This window comes from Bos grunniens, chromosome 11, assembly GCF_055505025.1.
Source record: "Bos grunniens cultivar Pamir isolate PY7600 chromosome 11, Bosgru_T2T1.0, whole genome shotgun sequence".
Classification (NCBI taxonomy): Eukaryota; Metazoa; Chordata; class Mammalia; order Artiodactyla; family Bovidae; genus Bos; species Bos grunniens.
The window spans coordinates 39,417,647-39,434,370 of NC_141175.1; the positions used below are offsets into that span (position 1 = coordinate 39,417,647).

A 16,724-nucleotide genomic window follows, 5' to 3' on the forward strand; every position below is an offset into this window, starting at 1 on the left:
TTTTCTTTATAGTGTTTAGCCCAACATGCTATACTTTTTTTTCTTGTTTATTGCCTAACACCCTTCATTAGAATATAGACTCCATGAAAATAGGGATTTTTTTTTTTTTAATCTGCTTTTTCTGTACCTATAGCTTAGTACCAGCTCCAGGTATACAGGTGGTGCTCAATAAATATTTGTTGAATGAATGAATTTGTTGGATTTTTGGTATGCCCATTGAGGTTTATATTTGTGATATTATATACATTCTTTTGGAGAAGGCAGTGGCACCCCACTCCAGTACTCTTGCCATGAAAATCCATGGATGGAGGAGCCTGGTAGGCTGTAGTCCATGGGGTCGGACATGACTGAGCGATTTCACTTTCACTTTTTACTTTCATGCATTGGAGAAGGAAATGGCAAGCCACTCCAGTATTCTTGCCTGGAGAATCGCAGGGACGGGGAAGCCTGGTGGGCTGCCGTCTATAGGGTCGCACAGAGTTGGACACGACTGAAGTGACTTAGCAGCAGCAGCATATGTTCTTTAGAAAATACTTTGGTACATAATCTTTATACTCTTGTCCATGTATCTCCTTTGGATAAATTTTAAGAACTGGAATGACTGAGTTAAAGGATATGCACAGTTAAAATGTTGGTTCATGGAGCCAAACTACACTTAAGAATGTTAACACCAGCAGTGCATGGGATTGCCTGTTTCTCCATATCATCAGTAACTCTGGCTTGTGTGTTTTTTGTCTTCCTCACCTGACAGATGACACGTGGTCTTATCACTGTAATGTGGTAGTTGAGGCTGTGACTCTGGAGCCAGCCTGATGGGGACTGAATTCTGACTCAGCCACTTATTATGTGACCTTGGGTAAGTCATTTAACTTCTCTAAAGTAGGGTTAATGATAGCACCTGTTTCATGAGAAATAAATCAGTTAGTCCAAGTAAAATGCTTTGAATAGTAACTGAGACATGGCAATAAATATGATTTAGTGTACATTTCTGTGAATATTAAAGATTAAACATCTTTTATAAATATAAATCCAGTATCTTTTGGGCAGATGTATATATTTTTTAAATCACTCATTCATGTCATGTCCTTTGCACATTTTCCTACTAGTATTTTTTTAAATAATTTGTAAGAGCTAAAGTGTTCACAGTTGTATATGGTGCAGATATTGTTCCCAGTTTGTCTTTCATTTTTCACCTTTATGCAATCTTTTATCTGTAAGAGTTTGACATATTCAGGTAGTCAAAGGTAATCTTTTCCCTTATAATATATTTGCTGCTAGGCCAATGTTTAGAAAAGGCATTCTTTCCGACATCAAAATTATAAAAACAGTTATTGTCTTTGAGTACTTTGTATGGATATATATTTTAAAATCTTTGATCCATCTGAAATTTATTTTGATATGAAGATAGCAATTGATCTGGCTCTGTTTCTTTTCAGTAGTGTCCCAAACCCCTTTACTGAAGGAATAAGAACAGGAGCCTTTAATCTATTCTCCCCTCCCCTAATTTGAAAGTAAGGTATCCTAGCTATAGCAAATAGCAAAGCTCCATTTTATTTTGTTTTGTTTCAGCTCGTTTCACTTTGGTTTGTTGTATATCTTTTCAGCCACACCACATGCCATGCACAGGATCTCAGTTCCCTGACCAGGGATTGAACCCATGCCCCTTGCAGTAGAGGCACAGAGTCTTAACCACTGGACTGCCTGGAAAGTTCCCGGATCTGCATTACTCTGGGGTGAATATGCTGTATAAAGCAGTTTGGGATCAGAACTCAGTTGACTATGTGATGAAGCTGCTGGGCTCACTGGTGTAGCATCTCTCCTGGCTCTGGAAGCTCCTCCTAAGTAGGTCCTTATTTGGAGACTGCTTTGATAGGCATCGTTAGTTTGGAATGATAAGTTCTGTTCAAAAAACATGTGATTGTAGCAGGTGTTTCCTCCCTCCAGCCTAGGTATATTGATAGGGTATTGCTTGGGGGGGTGTTGAGTGGTAGTACACCCATCATGTTCTAGCTCTGTCCTCATCTGTTCTTTTTGGAACTCTAGTCCCATCCAGTTTCTTGCCTCTGACTCAAAATGGAAGGAGGGTGATTTGTATACAACAGAGCATCCACATATTTCATGGCAGCTACTATCTGCTGGAGATAATGACAAAAGGTAGCTAACTCATACATGGCATATACCAGGAACTGTTCTATCACCTTACACATATAACTTCTTTATGTGGTAGGTGCTCTGTACTGGGTTGTATGGTGTTCCCCTAAAAATTTGTATCCACCCAGAATGTGATTTTACTTGGAAATAGGGCCTTTGTAAGATATAATCAAGTTATGAAGTCATTCCTTGATTGGGCCATAATCCAGTGCCTGGTATTCTTATAAGTGGGAGACAACACAGACAGAAGACAACCATGTTGAGATGTAGGCAGGGTTTACTGGCACCTACTGGAAGCTGGAAGAGGCAAGGAAAGTATCTTCCCTAGAGCCTTTAGAGGGAGTGTGGCCCTGCTGACACCTGTATTTTGGACTCTTAGGCTCTAGAACTGGAAAAGACAATGGCAGCCCACTCCAGTACTCTTGCCTGGAAAATCTCATGGATAGTGGAGCCTGGTGGACTGCCGTCTATGGGGTCACACAGAGTCGGGCATGACTGGAGCGACTTAGCAGCAGCAGCAGCCTCTAGAACTGTGAGAGGATAAATTTCTATTGTTTCAAGCCACCCAGTTTATAGTATTTGTTACGACAACTCTAGGAAACCAGTGCATGCTCTTACTGTCATCTCTGTTCTCAGATAAGGAAACTGAGGCCCGGAGAGGTCAGATACTTGGAAATCTCTTTAGGCCACTGCTCTGATGCCTGGGCATTCACTCTGCATCTTTTGCTGTTCTAATCAGCTCTGCACCTTCACTACAGCCTTCCTCTTATGGTAGTGCTGGAGCTGAGCTGCTCAGAGGGCTCCTTTCCTGTAACATAGCAGGCTGCAGCATTTTCCCGTCCTTGCCCTCTTCCCACTCTAAAGCAGAAATGCATACCTCTCAGGAGGCTTTTGGTTGAAGTCTGATGATTTCAGCAGGTGTCTTTCTGGCCGTACCCCTGCAGGTGAAATCAGACTTTTCTTATCATTTCCTTGCAATGTGAGGGAAGTATCAGTGACAGGTCAGGGGAAGGTCACCAAGCTTCTTCTGGCAAGTGGTTTTATGCTTCCCATTCCTGGCCTGCTGTATTTCCTAGAATTCCTGCCAGCAGACAGCTCAAGTCTTGTTTTTCTTTGGCGCTTTCAGAATCTCACACATAGTTTACGTGCCACGTCTCACAGTCTGTGGCCGTGAGCAGAGAAAGAGCAGCCTCTTGGTAGCACTGTGAGGACCCTGGTCACTTGTTCTTGATTAACTCAACCCACTGCAGTGGCTCTCTCCCTTGATAAAAGGAGTGGGAGGATAAGGGCATTGTTTGACCCTGCTCATCTCCCTGAACAGCACCTTGTCTGCCGTGGTCTCTTCTGCTGGCATCCCAGAAGAGGTTTCCTCCCCTTGCATCCCAGTGCTGGCCACAGAATCCTGCCTGTTTTCTTGTGTAGACCTTTTCCTTTGGATCCTAATCTTTTTCTCAGCTCCTCTTACTAGACTGTGTATCTGTTTTGTTTGCTGCTGTATCCCAGGACTGAGTAAAGACTTGGCACTTATTAGCCCATCAAGAAATGTTTATTGAATGAAGGAGTGAATATTGACCACAAAGTTTTGGAATCTTGCTTTTTCTTGCTTCGTACTGAAGCCAGGGACCAGATTTAGAACTTTAGAGGTCTAAGCAATGGGAAGATTATGGTTGTTACTGTCGTTGTTCAGTTGCTAAGTCATGTCTGATTCTTTGGGACCCCATGGACTGCAGCATGTCTGTCTTCCCTGTCTTTTCACTTTCCCTTGGAGTTTGCTCAGATTCATGTTCATTGGAAGATTATGACGTTCCTCATGATTTCAGCCCTGAGTATATATTTCAGAAACAATATTAAACACAAAATAAGCATAAGGAAATCTAGCAAAGTATAAGGGAAATCTAGCAAAATTTTGATATTTACCATGACTACCTGGATGAATAGAAAATAATTTAAAACATTCATTATTGTTATTTCTGCTTTCCCAGTTCCCTGAGCATGTGCTGTCAGGTAATACTGCCTGAACCAGCCCTTCCCTGGCCTTGAATTTCACCTTCATTTCCTCATATTTCCATCTGCTGAACCTGCCAGCCAGCCCTTTTCATCCCCCAGTGGTGTCCAGACCACTGAGAGCCCAGCCTGGGCTAGTGCTCTGGGCTCCCTGGGGCCTTGCCAAGAAAGTCACATAGAACGTGTACACTGCTGCAGGGCTCCTCACAGTGAGAATTCCCGTGCTGAACTGAGATTTAGAGTCAGCATAGCATTTTAAAAGTTGTATTATTTTAATTTTGGTTGCATTGGGTCTTTGTTGCTGCACATGGGCTTTCTCTAGTTGCAGTGACTGGGCTGTCTCTTTGTTGCAGTGCCTGGGCTTCTCATTGTGGTGGTTTCTCTTTTTGTGGAGCGCAGGCTCTAGGGTGCAAGGGCTTTAGTAGTTGCCATACACGGGCTCAGCAGTTGTGGTTTACAGGCCTTAGAGTGCATGGGTTTCAGTAGTTGCAGCTTGCAGGTTCTAGAGCGATGGCTCAGAAGGTGTGGTCCACAGGCTTCGTTGCTCTGTGGCATGTAGAATCTTCCTAGATCAGGGATCAAACCCATGTCCCCTGCATTGACAGGCAGATTCTTACCCATTGCGCTATCAGGGAAGTCCTTACCTTAGCATTGCCAAGTGATTACACTTAGGCCAATTTTTCATTGTAGTAAATTAAATCTGTAATAAATGTAATCTGCTTTCATGATTCTTGATGTGGAAAGTCTAGAAATTTCCCTTTGTTCTTCCTTCTTAGATCACTGAGAAAGAAGTAAGATGCAGGCCCACTTTGCCCCTATATTAATATGGGCCTTGTTGAGACCATTTGGAAGTGGAGCTCAGGCCTCAAATAGGCTGTTCCAAGGCTATAAATGTAATCACATCCTGTCACTGCTTGATTCCGTAGAGTTTAAAATAGCGTTGGAAACCTCCTAGGAAAAAAAGCTCCACCGTAACTTCTTGGCTAAGGAAGTAGTATGTGCTGGCCAAAGCAGAAGGAGTAGCCAGGGCTCCCAAGTTCTATTCTGGACCTGTTGATTTGAGATGTGATGTTCAGCAATCTGAGATGGTGTTCTGTAGCGCTAAGGTTTCTCATCCTTAGCACAGAGTTTGTGCTTGCAGGGAAAGAGGCCAACACGCTGGTTTCCTGTCCTCTAGGAGAGTCTCATTATTAGAAGTCCTCCCTTTCATTTGAATTTCTGTGTCCCTACTTTTATTTAAATGAAGAAATATCCCCCACAGAGTTAATACAGGAACCCCAGCAGTATCATCCATGTTTTACTTGACTTCATCTTATCAGAATTGCTGTCCTTTTAGCAGTGTGATTTAGATCAGCTCTTGTGAGGAATGGGAACTTTGATAGGGTTTTGGAAAAGGAAGGGAAAGTTTGTGTGGGGCACACACCTTGGACAACCAGAAAGGAACATGAAGGGACCAGGTATGTACTGACCCAGATTGGGAAGAACAAACATATCTCTGGAGAGCCAGACATAAATTATATGTTTTTGTGTATTTTTTCATTTAGTTATCATAATGCAAATCAATGAAATATTATCTCCATTTTTGCACATGGGCAAACTGAAAGTCAAAGAAGTTAGGTAACTTGCCCAAGATCAGACAGCTAATAAAAGGCTGAGTTAGGATTTATTTCTCCTCAGGTCTGTCCAGTTCCAAAGCCCACACTGTTTTTATAGAACTCTTCTATTTCTGACAAGATTTGAGAAAGGAGGGTGGGGAAAGAAGAGAAGAAGGGGAGATGCCACCTTTCTTTACTTCACAGTTCTGCTTGTTTAGACGTGTTTAGCCAGAGCACCCTGTTGGTAGAATAGGACTGGGTTCTGTATATAGATGTGCTGCAACAACTTATGTGGGAAAGTCACCAGTTGACTGTAGGGAAGGATTAAAAAAAGCCTTTGTTCTTTACCTTTAGGTCTTCATTGTGGTGTAACTTACACTGTCAAAACACCACTGGTAACACTGGTGTACAGTTTAAGAGGGCCTTCCTGTCATCCAAATAAAATCTGTTCATGTGTTCTGGGGAATAAGCCATGATGGCGGCAGAGATGAGGGTGTGGTGTGGCCTTACTGCATGTATTGGGAGCTGGTGGCACCTGTTACATGACTATTACAGTGAATTATTACTGAGTAAACAAGAGGTGTCTCTCTTTTGCCTTTCCAGGGGAGACCAGATGGCGATGAGTGTTGGCCCAGATCCAGGGGAGCCTGGCCTCTGGGCTGGCAGAGGAGACAGCTTTAGTGTCAGGTGATGAAGTAAGAAGAGACAGGGCTGGTCTGTCAAGTGATAGAATTTCAGGGGGCACCAAGAATACGTCTTGCCCCTCAAAGACTTTTCTCAACTATTTGTTATTGCTTGGAATTCTACCAGTGACATTTTCTCCCCTTGATGTAAGCTTTTTGAGACCCTATGAAAAGACTCCAGAAAAGGGTTTGATTATGAAACATCTCGGTCATGTAAGTGAAAGTATGAATGAGTTCTTAAGATTGATTTCTGAGAACTAGACTAAGGCAGGGACAGAGGGGAGAAAGCATTGTGCCCCTAGTCATAGTGATGGGAAGGATTCACCATTGAAATTGAGATTAGGGCCCTGAAAGGAGAAGTTGGGTCCCCAAGAACCATTTTGTGTTCTTTACAATTTTGCCTGAGGAAAGACAAGATGCTGAGAGTGGTCCCCACCAGTGTGCTGGCTGTGCAGTCATGATGTTGTCTGGAGAACAGCTGACGAGCAGAATGTGACAAGGAATGTAGGGCCTTTGAGGCTGTGGTTTTCTCTGATGTCCTCAGATAAGACCGTCACAGATCTTAGGAAGCAGGAAGCATCTTCCCAGAAATGGTGTAAAATCATGGCGCAAAAGAAGCCACTGATGATGACATGGGTAGAGCGCTTCCTCTGTGGCCGCTGGTCATAGACAACTTCTGGTCTAGATTTCCCAATGAGCTGTGCTGAGATCGGGCTTTACCAGGAAGTAAAATAAGCCACGTCCAAAGCAGTGACAAAGCATTTGAGGTAACAATACAAAGGTGCAGTTCCCCCTTGTTCACTGATTTGTGGAGCCAAAATAACTAAGCCAGGGATGCCAGCATAGCACCTACGAGTCAGATCTTTAACCGTTTTGGATTGAATTCACTCCTGGTTGACTGTTCATTTTTCATTTACCATTTACAAAGGCTCTCAAAATGCCTTTGTAATTGAAATCCACACATCCCAGGGAGTCTTTGACAGCTCACATCTCAGTGCTTTTCTCAACTCCTCACAATTGAATTTGTGGATGCCGTTCACCCTCAGGCTTCAACTTTACTCTGTCCACATTTCTACCCACATTTCCAGAGCATTTTCTTTGGATCAGACTTTTGGCTTCATTCAGGCCTCTGAGGTTCTTTCTTCTTTTGGCACATTTCCCTAGACCCCTTACCTCCTAAAGTTTGATACAGAATGAATCATGTTCCTTACTGAAATTAGCACAACTTTTTGGAAGTTTCTGGTTATACCACATGTCTACCTCTCTCTCCAGCCACCTCAGCCTCACATGCAAGATCTAGTTGTGTAGTTGGATCTGCTGACCATGAGAATTTTAAAGCCAGTGCCCCCCTAGGGAGGGACTCCTGGGCATACGCCCTGAGTGACAGGTCTGGTCTACTAGTCTCTGCCTCTCCTCCGTTTCACCTGTATTTTGGCTTTTCCCTGGAGGAGCCCCTAGCCCTGACCAGGACTGTAATGCAGGGACTGTGGCCTTTGCTTTCCAGCCTCTTTCAGGCCAGGTCCCTTCTCCTTTTCTTACAGGTAGGCTTCGGCAGGTAGAGTTCTGCCCATGCACTGATCTCCTCGTGTTGACTACTCTGAACTTTGTCGGCTGCTATTTGGGCTAATTGGACGTCTTGCTGGTCTGTTTATCTGTGCTTCTGGAACAAAGCTCTTAGACGTAGCCAAGCCCTTGTCCTGAATTTCATGTTAGCTCTCCAGGTGCCTCTGCCTCAGGAAGAGCTTTTAATATGCATTTATAAAGCTCAAAAAGGGAGATAGAGAATACAGCATTTTCTAGACTGACTTAACTAAAGAACCTTTTTTTTTTTTTTGAAGGAATGTTTGTTAAAATTTGACAGAATATAGTGTTTGGTGGGGCACAGTTTCAGAAAGTATAAGGCTTTATCCCAAACCAGTGGACGTCAAATGAAGGAATTCTAGGTGAAGGTAATGTGACAGTCAGTGAGAAAAATTCTCTTCGGTAGGGAAATCTCTCCTGGGGCTCCTCATTGAACAAATGTCCTCTGAGCACCTGCCACTCATCCGTCTCTCTGCTGGAATCACATCATGTGTTTGATTGCTTACTGTGTGTCTGCGTAAGGCCAGCTCTGATCTGGAGTGGAGCCCCAGGTGGAGAAGAAGGTAGGGATGCAACATTATTTCTTCCACTTTTACATCCTCTTCTCCTTTCCTCCAGTTGAAATGGGTGATGCCATCATGGCCACAGAAACCATTGGCTTCTAGATCCAAGGAAAGAGGGCTTTTCTGAGGCTTTCCCCCTGGCTTTGACCTCTTCCGGGATTTCTGTAGCACTTTTGAGCACCCCATCTCTCCTACTCTGGGACTAGTTCATCTCCACACTAGCCTCCAGTCTCACTGCTAGTTCATGATTTTACTTTACATATGGGCATCAGTGCTAAGTGGGTGGAGCTCATTCTTATGGAATGGATATGACATTATAAGTTTTCTACTTTGCCTATGAAATCCTCTTCTTTTATAGCTCATGGGCAGTCCAGACTATAATAATTTTTTTCACCCCTTCAGTGAAGATAAACCCATGTTCTGGGCAGGGCAGTCTTGCAGGTGAAGACTCATTTAAATCTGCCAGGTGGATGACTGAGTGCAAAGGACATAGCTGGAAAAGGAAGCCAGTTACTCCCTCTGAATATTATTCTCAGCCAGGATAGGAAAAGACCACTTGAAGCAGATAGAAGTCACTAAGACTCCTGATTCAGGCCTTTTGAGACCCTGGTATATATGTCTTTACTGTCATCAGTGAGATCTTTGGTTGGCTGGCCTTATTAACTCAGTTGGCTGAGCTAATCATAAACTAGATGGAAAGGCTCAGTGTTGAACCTTCCCTTAGGTTTGGTGTTCTCTGAACAGCAACAGATAGCATCCTCTACCAACAAAGCCCCACCTTAGAGGCCTTGAAGGCTTGTTGTCACTTGTCCATTTCTGCCGCATCCTGTGAAAGGCCATGTGAAGATCAGGGAGTGAGTTCACTTGCAGGTAGGGGGAAAGGGCTTGTAATGGACATTTAGAGATCTTAAATAGAGTCAGTCAGTTATTTGGTCATTCAGTTCAGTTCAGTTGCTCAGTCGTGTCCGACTCTTTGCGACCCCATGAATCGCAGCACACCAGGCCTCCCTGTCCATCACCAACTCCCGGAGTTTACTCAAACTCATGTCCATCGAGTCGGTGATGCCATCCAGCCATCTCATCCTCTGTCATCCCCTTCTCCTCCTGCCCCCAACCCCTCCCAGCATCAGTCTTTTGCAGTGAGTCAACTCTTTGTATCAGGTGGCCAAAGTATTGGAGTTTCAGCTTTAGCATCAGTCCTTCCAATGAATACCCAGGACTGATCTCCTTTAGAATGGACTGGTTGGATTTCCATGCAGTCCAAGGAACTCTCAAGAGTCTTCTCCAACACCACAGTTCAAAAGCATCAATTCTTCAGCGCTCAGCTTTCTTCACAGTCCAACTCTCACATCCATACATGACCACAGGAAAAACCATAGCCTTGACTAGACGGACCTTTGTTGGCAAAGTAATGTCTCTGATTTTTAATATGCCATCTAGGTTGGTCATAACTTTCCTTTCAAGGAGTAAGCGATCAGTCTGTAGGTATTTATAATTATTTGTTGGTCTATAATTGCAGAAGGCTTACTTGCCCCAACTAGTCTTTCCTATGATGAAGACATTTCCTAAGATTCTTTCCTTGGTCCCTTTCTCTGCTCCCTTCATAAACTGTCCCTGGTTGATGTCATCTACGCTTATCAAAAATTTTCAGATCTCTATCTCCAACATAAGTCTCTCTTCTTAGTTCCTGACTCATGATGACTAAACACTATTGATACCGTAACCTGGATGGCTCTTAGCCTTTTTAAACTCTACATGTCCCAAGTCAAATTACATTATTCATCAAAGCATCCTCTTTTCCCTGTTCCCTCATTTCTTCTTATCCCTATTCCTCTTCCTTTGTTCCGTGATTTAGGAGCATCGCCATCCAGGGTGATTAGTAAACTTGCTTCTGAATCACTGTTTTGCGCTGATCCCCCACCAGGAATTTAATAGGCTCTGAGTATAATGTAAGACGTTTAGGATGTGTCTAGATGGTTTGTTTATTTTTTCTTTTCCTTTTCTTAAATTTCTTGTCTGCAAGGCATGTATAGTTGAATTACATAGAGAAGTTAACAGAAAAAATAATTAAAGGTTAATGTGAGGTTTAGATTTTAAGTAAAACGGAAGTTCTGGAAAGGAAGCATCCGAGGGCTACAACACTTCGAGAGGAAGCTTCGTGAAAGAGGTGAGAGTTGACTAAGGACACCTGAGGTGGGATAGGGACCGGAAGACCTCTTTGGAAGCGCGTGCAATGGTGAAAGGATGGGGCAAATAATTCGCAGCTTGTTTCTTGTGCAGGTTGAGTAATCATCAACTCCCCCATGAACTGCTTCTGCTTGGCACTAATGTACCTTGTGCACTTTGATTCTGTTCAAAAGGTTCTGAGGACTTGAGCATCCTGTGTAATCTGTTAGTTAGCCTGGAACTGTCTTTTCCTTTAAAATTTTGGCTCAAAGCGTCATCGTGCAACTTGTGGGAACTCTGATTCCTTCACCCAGAATTCACCATGTTCCTAGGAACTCTTATATTTATGGTCACTCTCATTTTGAGTTCTTGCTTCCATTAAGTTCGTTCAGATTGTAGATGGTCTTAGTGTCTCAAGTTGCTGTTACTGTTTCCATCCACATTGACTCAGATGGTAGAACTCAGATATCTCCCAGCTCAAAGCCTTTGTTTGAGTGTGTAGCAGACTGTTAAAGTTCGGCGTAATGGAGAGTATTTTACGTTGCAGCAAAGTAAACAACTTGAATTCTAACACTGGCTCTCCCTGTCCCTTAAAGTACTTTGCCCACCTTTGCATTAGAGATCCATCACTATTACTGTATGTGGCCTCAGTGTCTCTTACAATCTTATCTCTCTTTCCTTTGCAAACCATCCTTACTCTGTTACTACTAAGCACTGCAGATACTTCTTATTCTTATTATGCAAAGCAATTGAACTCTTAACTCTCCCTCCCAAATTCACCTCATATAGCCAAGATCCACTGAAGGACTCCGCTGAATAAAAAGCTCATCTGCTTAGCCACACAAAGGATTTGTAGAACCTCTTACATGTACATTATCTTCTCTCATTTGGAAGTATTTCTTGTTTTAAATAGCATTTACTTCTTCTTAACCCAGAAATGGTTTTGCTTTGAAGGATCTGGGCAGAGGAGGTATAAGAGAAAAGGGCAACAATGTGGATATAAGCAGGAACCTACATAAAACCTGTTGTGGGCAATGAAAGAACTCGTCTAACTGGAAAGAATTCTTATTAGGGAGTAGTGCTCAGCATAGATTAGGAAGTCCAGAAAAGGACCTACATTCAGTGGGAAAGGATAGTGTTTAGGACAAATATCTAACCATTTAAAAGAAAATCTCTGCCACCTTCTAGTAAAATAAATTCTAGATAAATACTTTTATTTATTTGTATTTCTTCTTATTGGGTTGGCCAAAAAGTTTGTTCATAAAATCTTATGGAAATACCCAAAAGAACTTTTTGGCCAACCTGATATTTATTTTTATTTTTAAAAGTAATTTTTACTAGAGTGTAGTTGATTTGCAGTGTTGTGTTAGTTTAAAGATTTTTGCATAAAGTGATAAGTGTACTTGAAAATAGTTTTTTAAGTGTGGTACGAAAGGCACAAACCATAAAGGAAAAAATGTGGTGGATTAGTTTTTTAAAAATCACAACAAACACCATAAGCAAAATAAAAAGTAGATACCAACTGGTTAAAAAGAGTTTTCAGTATATCTCTAATGTGTGTAAAATTATTAATTTGTAAACTCTTATAAGTTAATAGGAAAAAAACACAAGAAAATGAGAAAAGTCATAGAAAAATAAGTACAAGTGATTAATAAAGAATATAGAAAATGGGTGTTTCATTTATAATCCAGAAAACACAAATAGAAATGAGATATCATTTTTCAATATCAGTCTATATTTAGACTGATAAATTTAAAAAGAAGAAAATATTTATTGCTGGTGAGGGCTGGAGGAAAAGAACTTTACTCTGTTGCTGGGAATGAATATTAATACATTTTCTCTGAAGTTCAGTTTGGTGATATATATCAGATTTAAGGTACACATGGTCTTAAACCAGCAATTCAACTTCTAGGTATTGATCCCAATGGTAAATGTACAGAGATACATATTTGAGGTAATTTACTATTACAGAGTCTATAAAGCAATCAAAATAGCCATTGGTAAGGGACTGGTCAAATCAACTGTGGTATGTCCATACAATGATACATGAAGTGTAAATCTTTAATTATTGACACAGAAAGATGGCTATAACAGATGCATGAAAAAATATATAGCATATGAACCTATTTCAGTTGAGATATAGTCATAACTATGTTCAGTTCAGTTCAGTTGCTCAGTCGTGTCCAACTCTTTGTGACCCCATGAATCGCAGCACACCAGGCCTCCCTGTCCATCACCAACTCCCAGAGTTTACTCAACTCATGTCCATCGAGTCGGTGATGCCAACCAGCCATCTCATCCTCTGTCATCCCCTTCGCCTCCTGCCCCCAATCCCTCCCAGCATCAGGGTCTTTTCCAATGAGTCAACTCTTCGCATGAGGTGGCAAAGTATTAGAGTTTCAGCCTTAGTATCAGTCCTTCCAATGAATACCCAGGACTGATCTCCTTCAGAATGGACTGGTTGGATCTCCTTGCAGTCCAAGGGACTCTCAAGAGTCTTCTCCAACTATGTAGATATATTTTAAAAATCATGCAATGCATTAACAAATTATCTTTTCTGATTCAGAAAAAAATAGTCACTTTAAAAAAATTAGGAAATAACGAGAGAGTAGCATTGAAATATATACATTACTGGATGTAAAATAGATAAATAGTGGTAAATTGCAGTGTAACACAGGGAACGCAACCTGGCTCTGTGGCAGCCTAGAGGATGGGGTGGGAGGGTGGGGGGAAGTTCAAAGAGAGGGCACATAAGTATACTTATGGCTGATTCATGTTGTCTTATGGCAGAGACCAGAACAACATTGTAAAGCAATTATCCTCCAATTAAAAATAAATTTTAAAATAGAACAATTATAACAATATCTGAAATTAAATAGTAAATAGATTCTGACTTGTGATGGGTGGGCTGAAACCAGGCTTTTTTTTTTTTAACCTTGATGAGCTAGGTAATGAATAGTGGTGATAAAAGTAGAAAGTTTTATAGTGTGAATGTATGAAATGAATGAAGTGAAAAATGCGGTTAGGGAAACAAGTTAGGAAGCTGTAGTGGCAGCGTAGGCCTGAAATATGAAATAATAAGGCATCAGCTGGAGAAGGATTATAAGGAAAAGAACTAATCTGAAGGGCACTTCATAGAAGAAACCACTGATCTGATCATCTCTCAGGCAGGAAGAGGATAAAGAAGAAAAAATAAGTCACTGATAATGCCAAGGTGTCTGTTTACCCTTTGAAGTTGGACGACAACTCGTCATGACAGAAATCGGGGTAACTGGAAAGGAGAAGCACTCTTTCTAGAAGAGGAGACAAACTTGTTTCTTGGGGTTGATCTTGAAGGGCTAGAGGTACATCTGAAAGGAAATGTTTAGGCTGGGGATTCCCATTTAAAGAAAAAATAACATGTAAAAAGAGAGCTAATAGGTGAAAGTGGGGGCTCTAAATCTGACACCCTTGAAATTCTTGGGGATGGGGTGGGTCGTACTTGGTTCTCCCTTTCCTGTCAGCAGTCTTGACAGACTCTGGAGAGGAATGTGGCGTTGGTCTCATTTGGAACCTGAGAACAGAGCTTGAGAGGTAGGATTGGGCAGTAATCGTTATTTTAAAATCTCTCTGCCATTTACAAAGGCCATTATGTGCAGCAGTTTATTTAACACAATCCTGTATACCACGTGCTATTTTTTTTTTTACTCCTTTATAGAACTGAAGTTCGGTTAGTAAAATTAGGACTCAAACTAAGGTATGCGTGCTTGCTCAGTCACTTGAGTTGTGTCTGACTCTGACTCTTTGTGACCTTATGGCTCCTCCTTTCCGTCAAGCTCCTCTGGCCATGGGGATTCTCCAGGCAAGGATACTGGGTTGGGTTGCCATGTCCTCCTCCAGAAGATCTTCCTGACCCAGGGGTTGAACCCATGTCTCTTATTTCTCTTGCATTGGCAGGCAGGTTCTTTATCACTGGCACCACCTGTAAAGTCCAAACTAAGGTATGTGAAGTGAAAGTCGCTCAGACATGTCCAACTCTTTGTGACCCCATGGACTATACAATCCATGAAATTCTCTAGGCCAGAGTCCTGGATTGGGTAGCCTTTCCCTTCTCCAGGGGATCTTGCCAACCCAGGGATCGAACCCAGCTCTCCCACATTGCAGGTGGATTCTTTACCAGCTGAGCCACAAGGGAGGCCAAAGAATACTGGAGTGGGTAGCCTGTCCTTTCTCCAGCGGGTCTCCCTGGCCCAGGAATAGAGCCAGGGTCTCCTGGACTGCAACTGAGCCTCCAGGGAAGCCCAAAGATCTAGTATGTGTGTGCTTACTCATATCTGACTCTTTGCAACCTTTGGATGTAGCCCACCAGGCTCCTCTTAACTGTGGGGTTTTTCAGGCAAGAATACTGGAGTGGGTTGCCATTTCCTCCTACAGGGGATCTTCCTGACTCAGGGATCAAACCTGCATCTCCTGTGTCTCCTGCATTGCAGGCAGATTCTTTACCCACTGAGCCATAGGATACAGGCCTCAAATTTCATTTCTCATGTCTTCACTCTTTGTCACTTAGAGATGAATTTTCCAAAGAGGGGAAAACTAGAGCAAAAGCTGTGGCCTGGGTATAGTGGTACCTAAAATTAAGAGGTAAGAGGAAGATGAGAGCCAGGGAAGACACCATGGTATTCACAGTCACTGCCCTGTCCCCTATCCCTTGTAGGCCCTGACATTCCTCTAACCAGAGAATGTTGGATGTTCCATTGAATTCAAGAGGGAAAAGTCCTAATCTATTCATAAATAGCTTGAAGTATTTTAAGTAAGGTTGGACAGTTTGGTTACAGCAGAGTTTGTGTGGTAACTTGGTAGTTCATGAGATTCTGGCTTCATTCTTTTGAGAGCATTACAATAAAAGCGTATTTATTTAGACCCATGAAGGAAGGGCTTAACTAATTACATGAAAAAAGAGTCTCTTTGTGTGTATGTGACGTCATTAGGTTTGTTTACTTTTGGAATGACATGGTAACTTACTTATGTATGCACTAGCTGGTGGAGAGCCAAAGAAGACCGGCTTCAATGAGTAGAAAAACCTTCAATGAGTAGAAAATCAGACGTCTCTTAAGTCACTTCAGTTTCCCAACTGACAATCACATTTATGAGATGAAATTGTTTAACTGGTCCTGATAGCATAGACACAAAAAGCAGTTGTCTCCTGTCAGAAGTTCTGGGTCACCAGGGTCCACTTTAGAGATGTTCTTAGGCAATTGACAGACTGCTGTCTGCTAAGAGTCCTGTAGGGCATCCTTGCAGCTGAGTGCTTGGAGCATAGTGGGCAGTCATAGTGCTTGGAAACAGTGGGTGATTGAGTGGATGAGTGAGTGAGAGAGTGATCGTGTGAAGGACTGAAGGAATCTTTTGCCCAAGGCATGCTGAGTTGTATAGAGCATTCTTCCCGCAGCCTTACATTATAACTTGGCTAGGTGGCTTGGGGACAAGTCTTAAGACTCAAGATTTTGTAGCAGGGAGGGAGGAAATGGCACCATGGGAAGTTTCTGCTCTAAGCTGGTGACTCCACAGAGAGGGGACATTTCCAAAGTCAGTATGCTAGTGTGACTTGAGTCACAGTCACAGGATCTCTCCTTCTAAAGAAAATCAGGTAGCTGAGACGGTCTGTGGGGCAAGTGAGAGGCCCATGGAGGTAGGAGAGTTCCTATTGGCAACCTGGATCTTTCTCAATGAAGGCAGCTACTTTATAAGTTGTCTGTAGGAGGCTGTCCACCACCCTTCCTCCTCACTGCTTGGATTCTAATTCAGGAGCCTCTCAGGTTCATTCCCTGGCTTTTGCTTACCCAGCCTGCCCTGCCCTCTGGCTGTGTGCCCCTGGTGATTATTAGCCTGGCTGAAAATTATGCCCTCTACAAGGTTAAAGCAAATTGGGAGGTTCTGGCTCTGGCTCTGGCTCCAGGGGGACCGGGGTCTGTCACCTGGCCCTGCCTTGTGTTTCCTGGCAT

The 16,724-nt window shown here is 42.6% G+C and overlaps 1 protein-coding gene across 50 annotated transcripts in view; it reads left to right on the forward strand.

The window, feature by feature from the left end:
• Nucleotides 1–16,724, forward strand: part of LOC147362966 (uncharacterized) — a 57,988-nt gene that overhangs the window by 26,915 nt on the left and 14,349 nt on the right. For 28 of the 50 annotated variants that reach the window (XR_015136642.1, XR_015136653.1, XR_015136656.1 and 25 more), the window contains 2 exons: nt 752–856; nt 1,605–1,733. Coding sequence is in view for 8 of the 50 variants with exons in the window: in XM_086326195.1 (XP_086182321.1) it covers nt 752–813 (62 nt within the window). In the remaining 42 variants the exon portion in view is untranslated. Of the gene's footprint in view, nt 1–751; nt 857–1,604; nt 1,843–16,724 lie in introns of all 50 variants that reach the window. The other 22 variants (XR_015136652.1, XR_015136654.1, XR_015136671.1 and 19 more) reach the window with 1 other exon arrangement.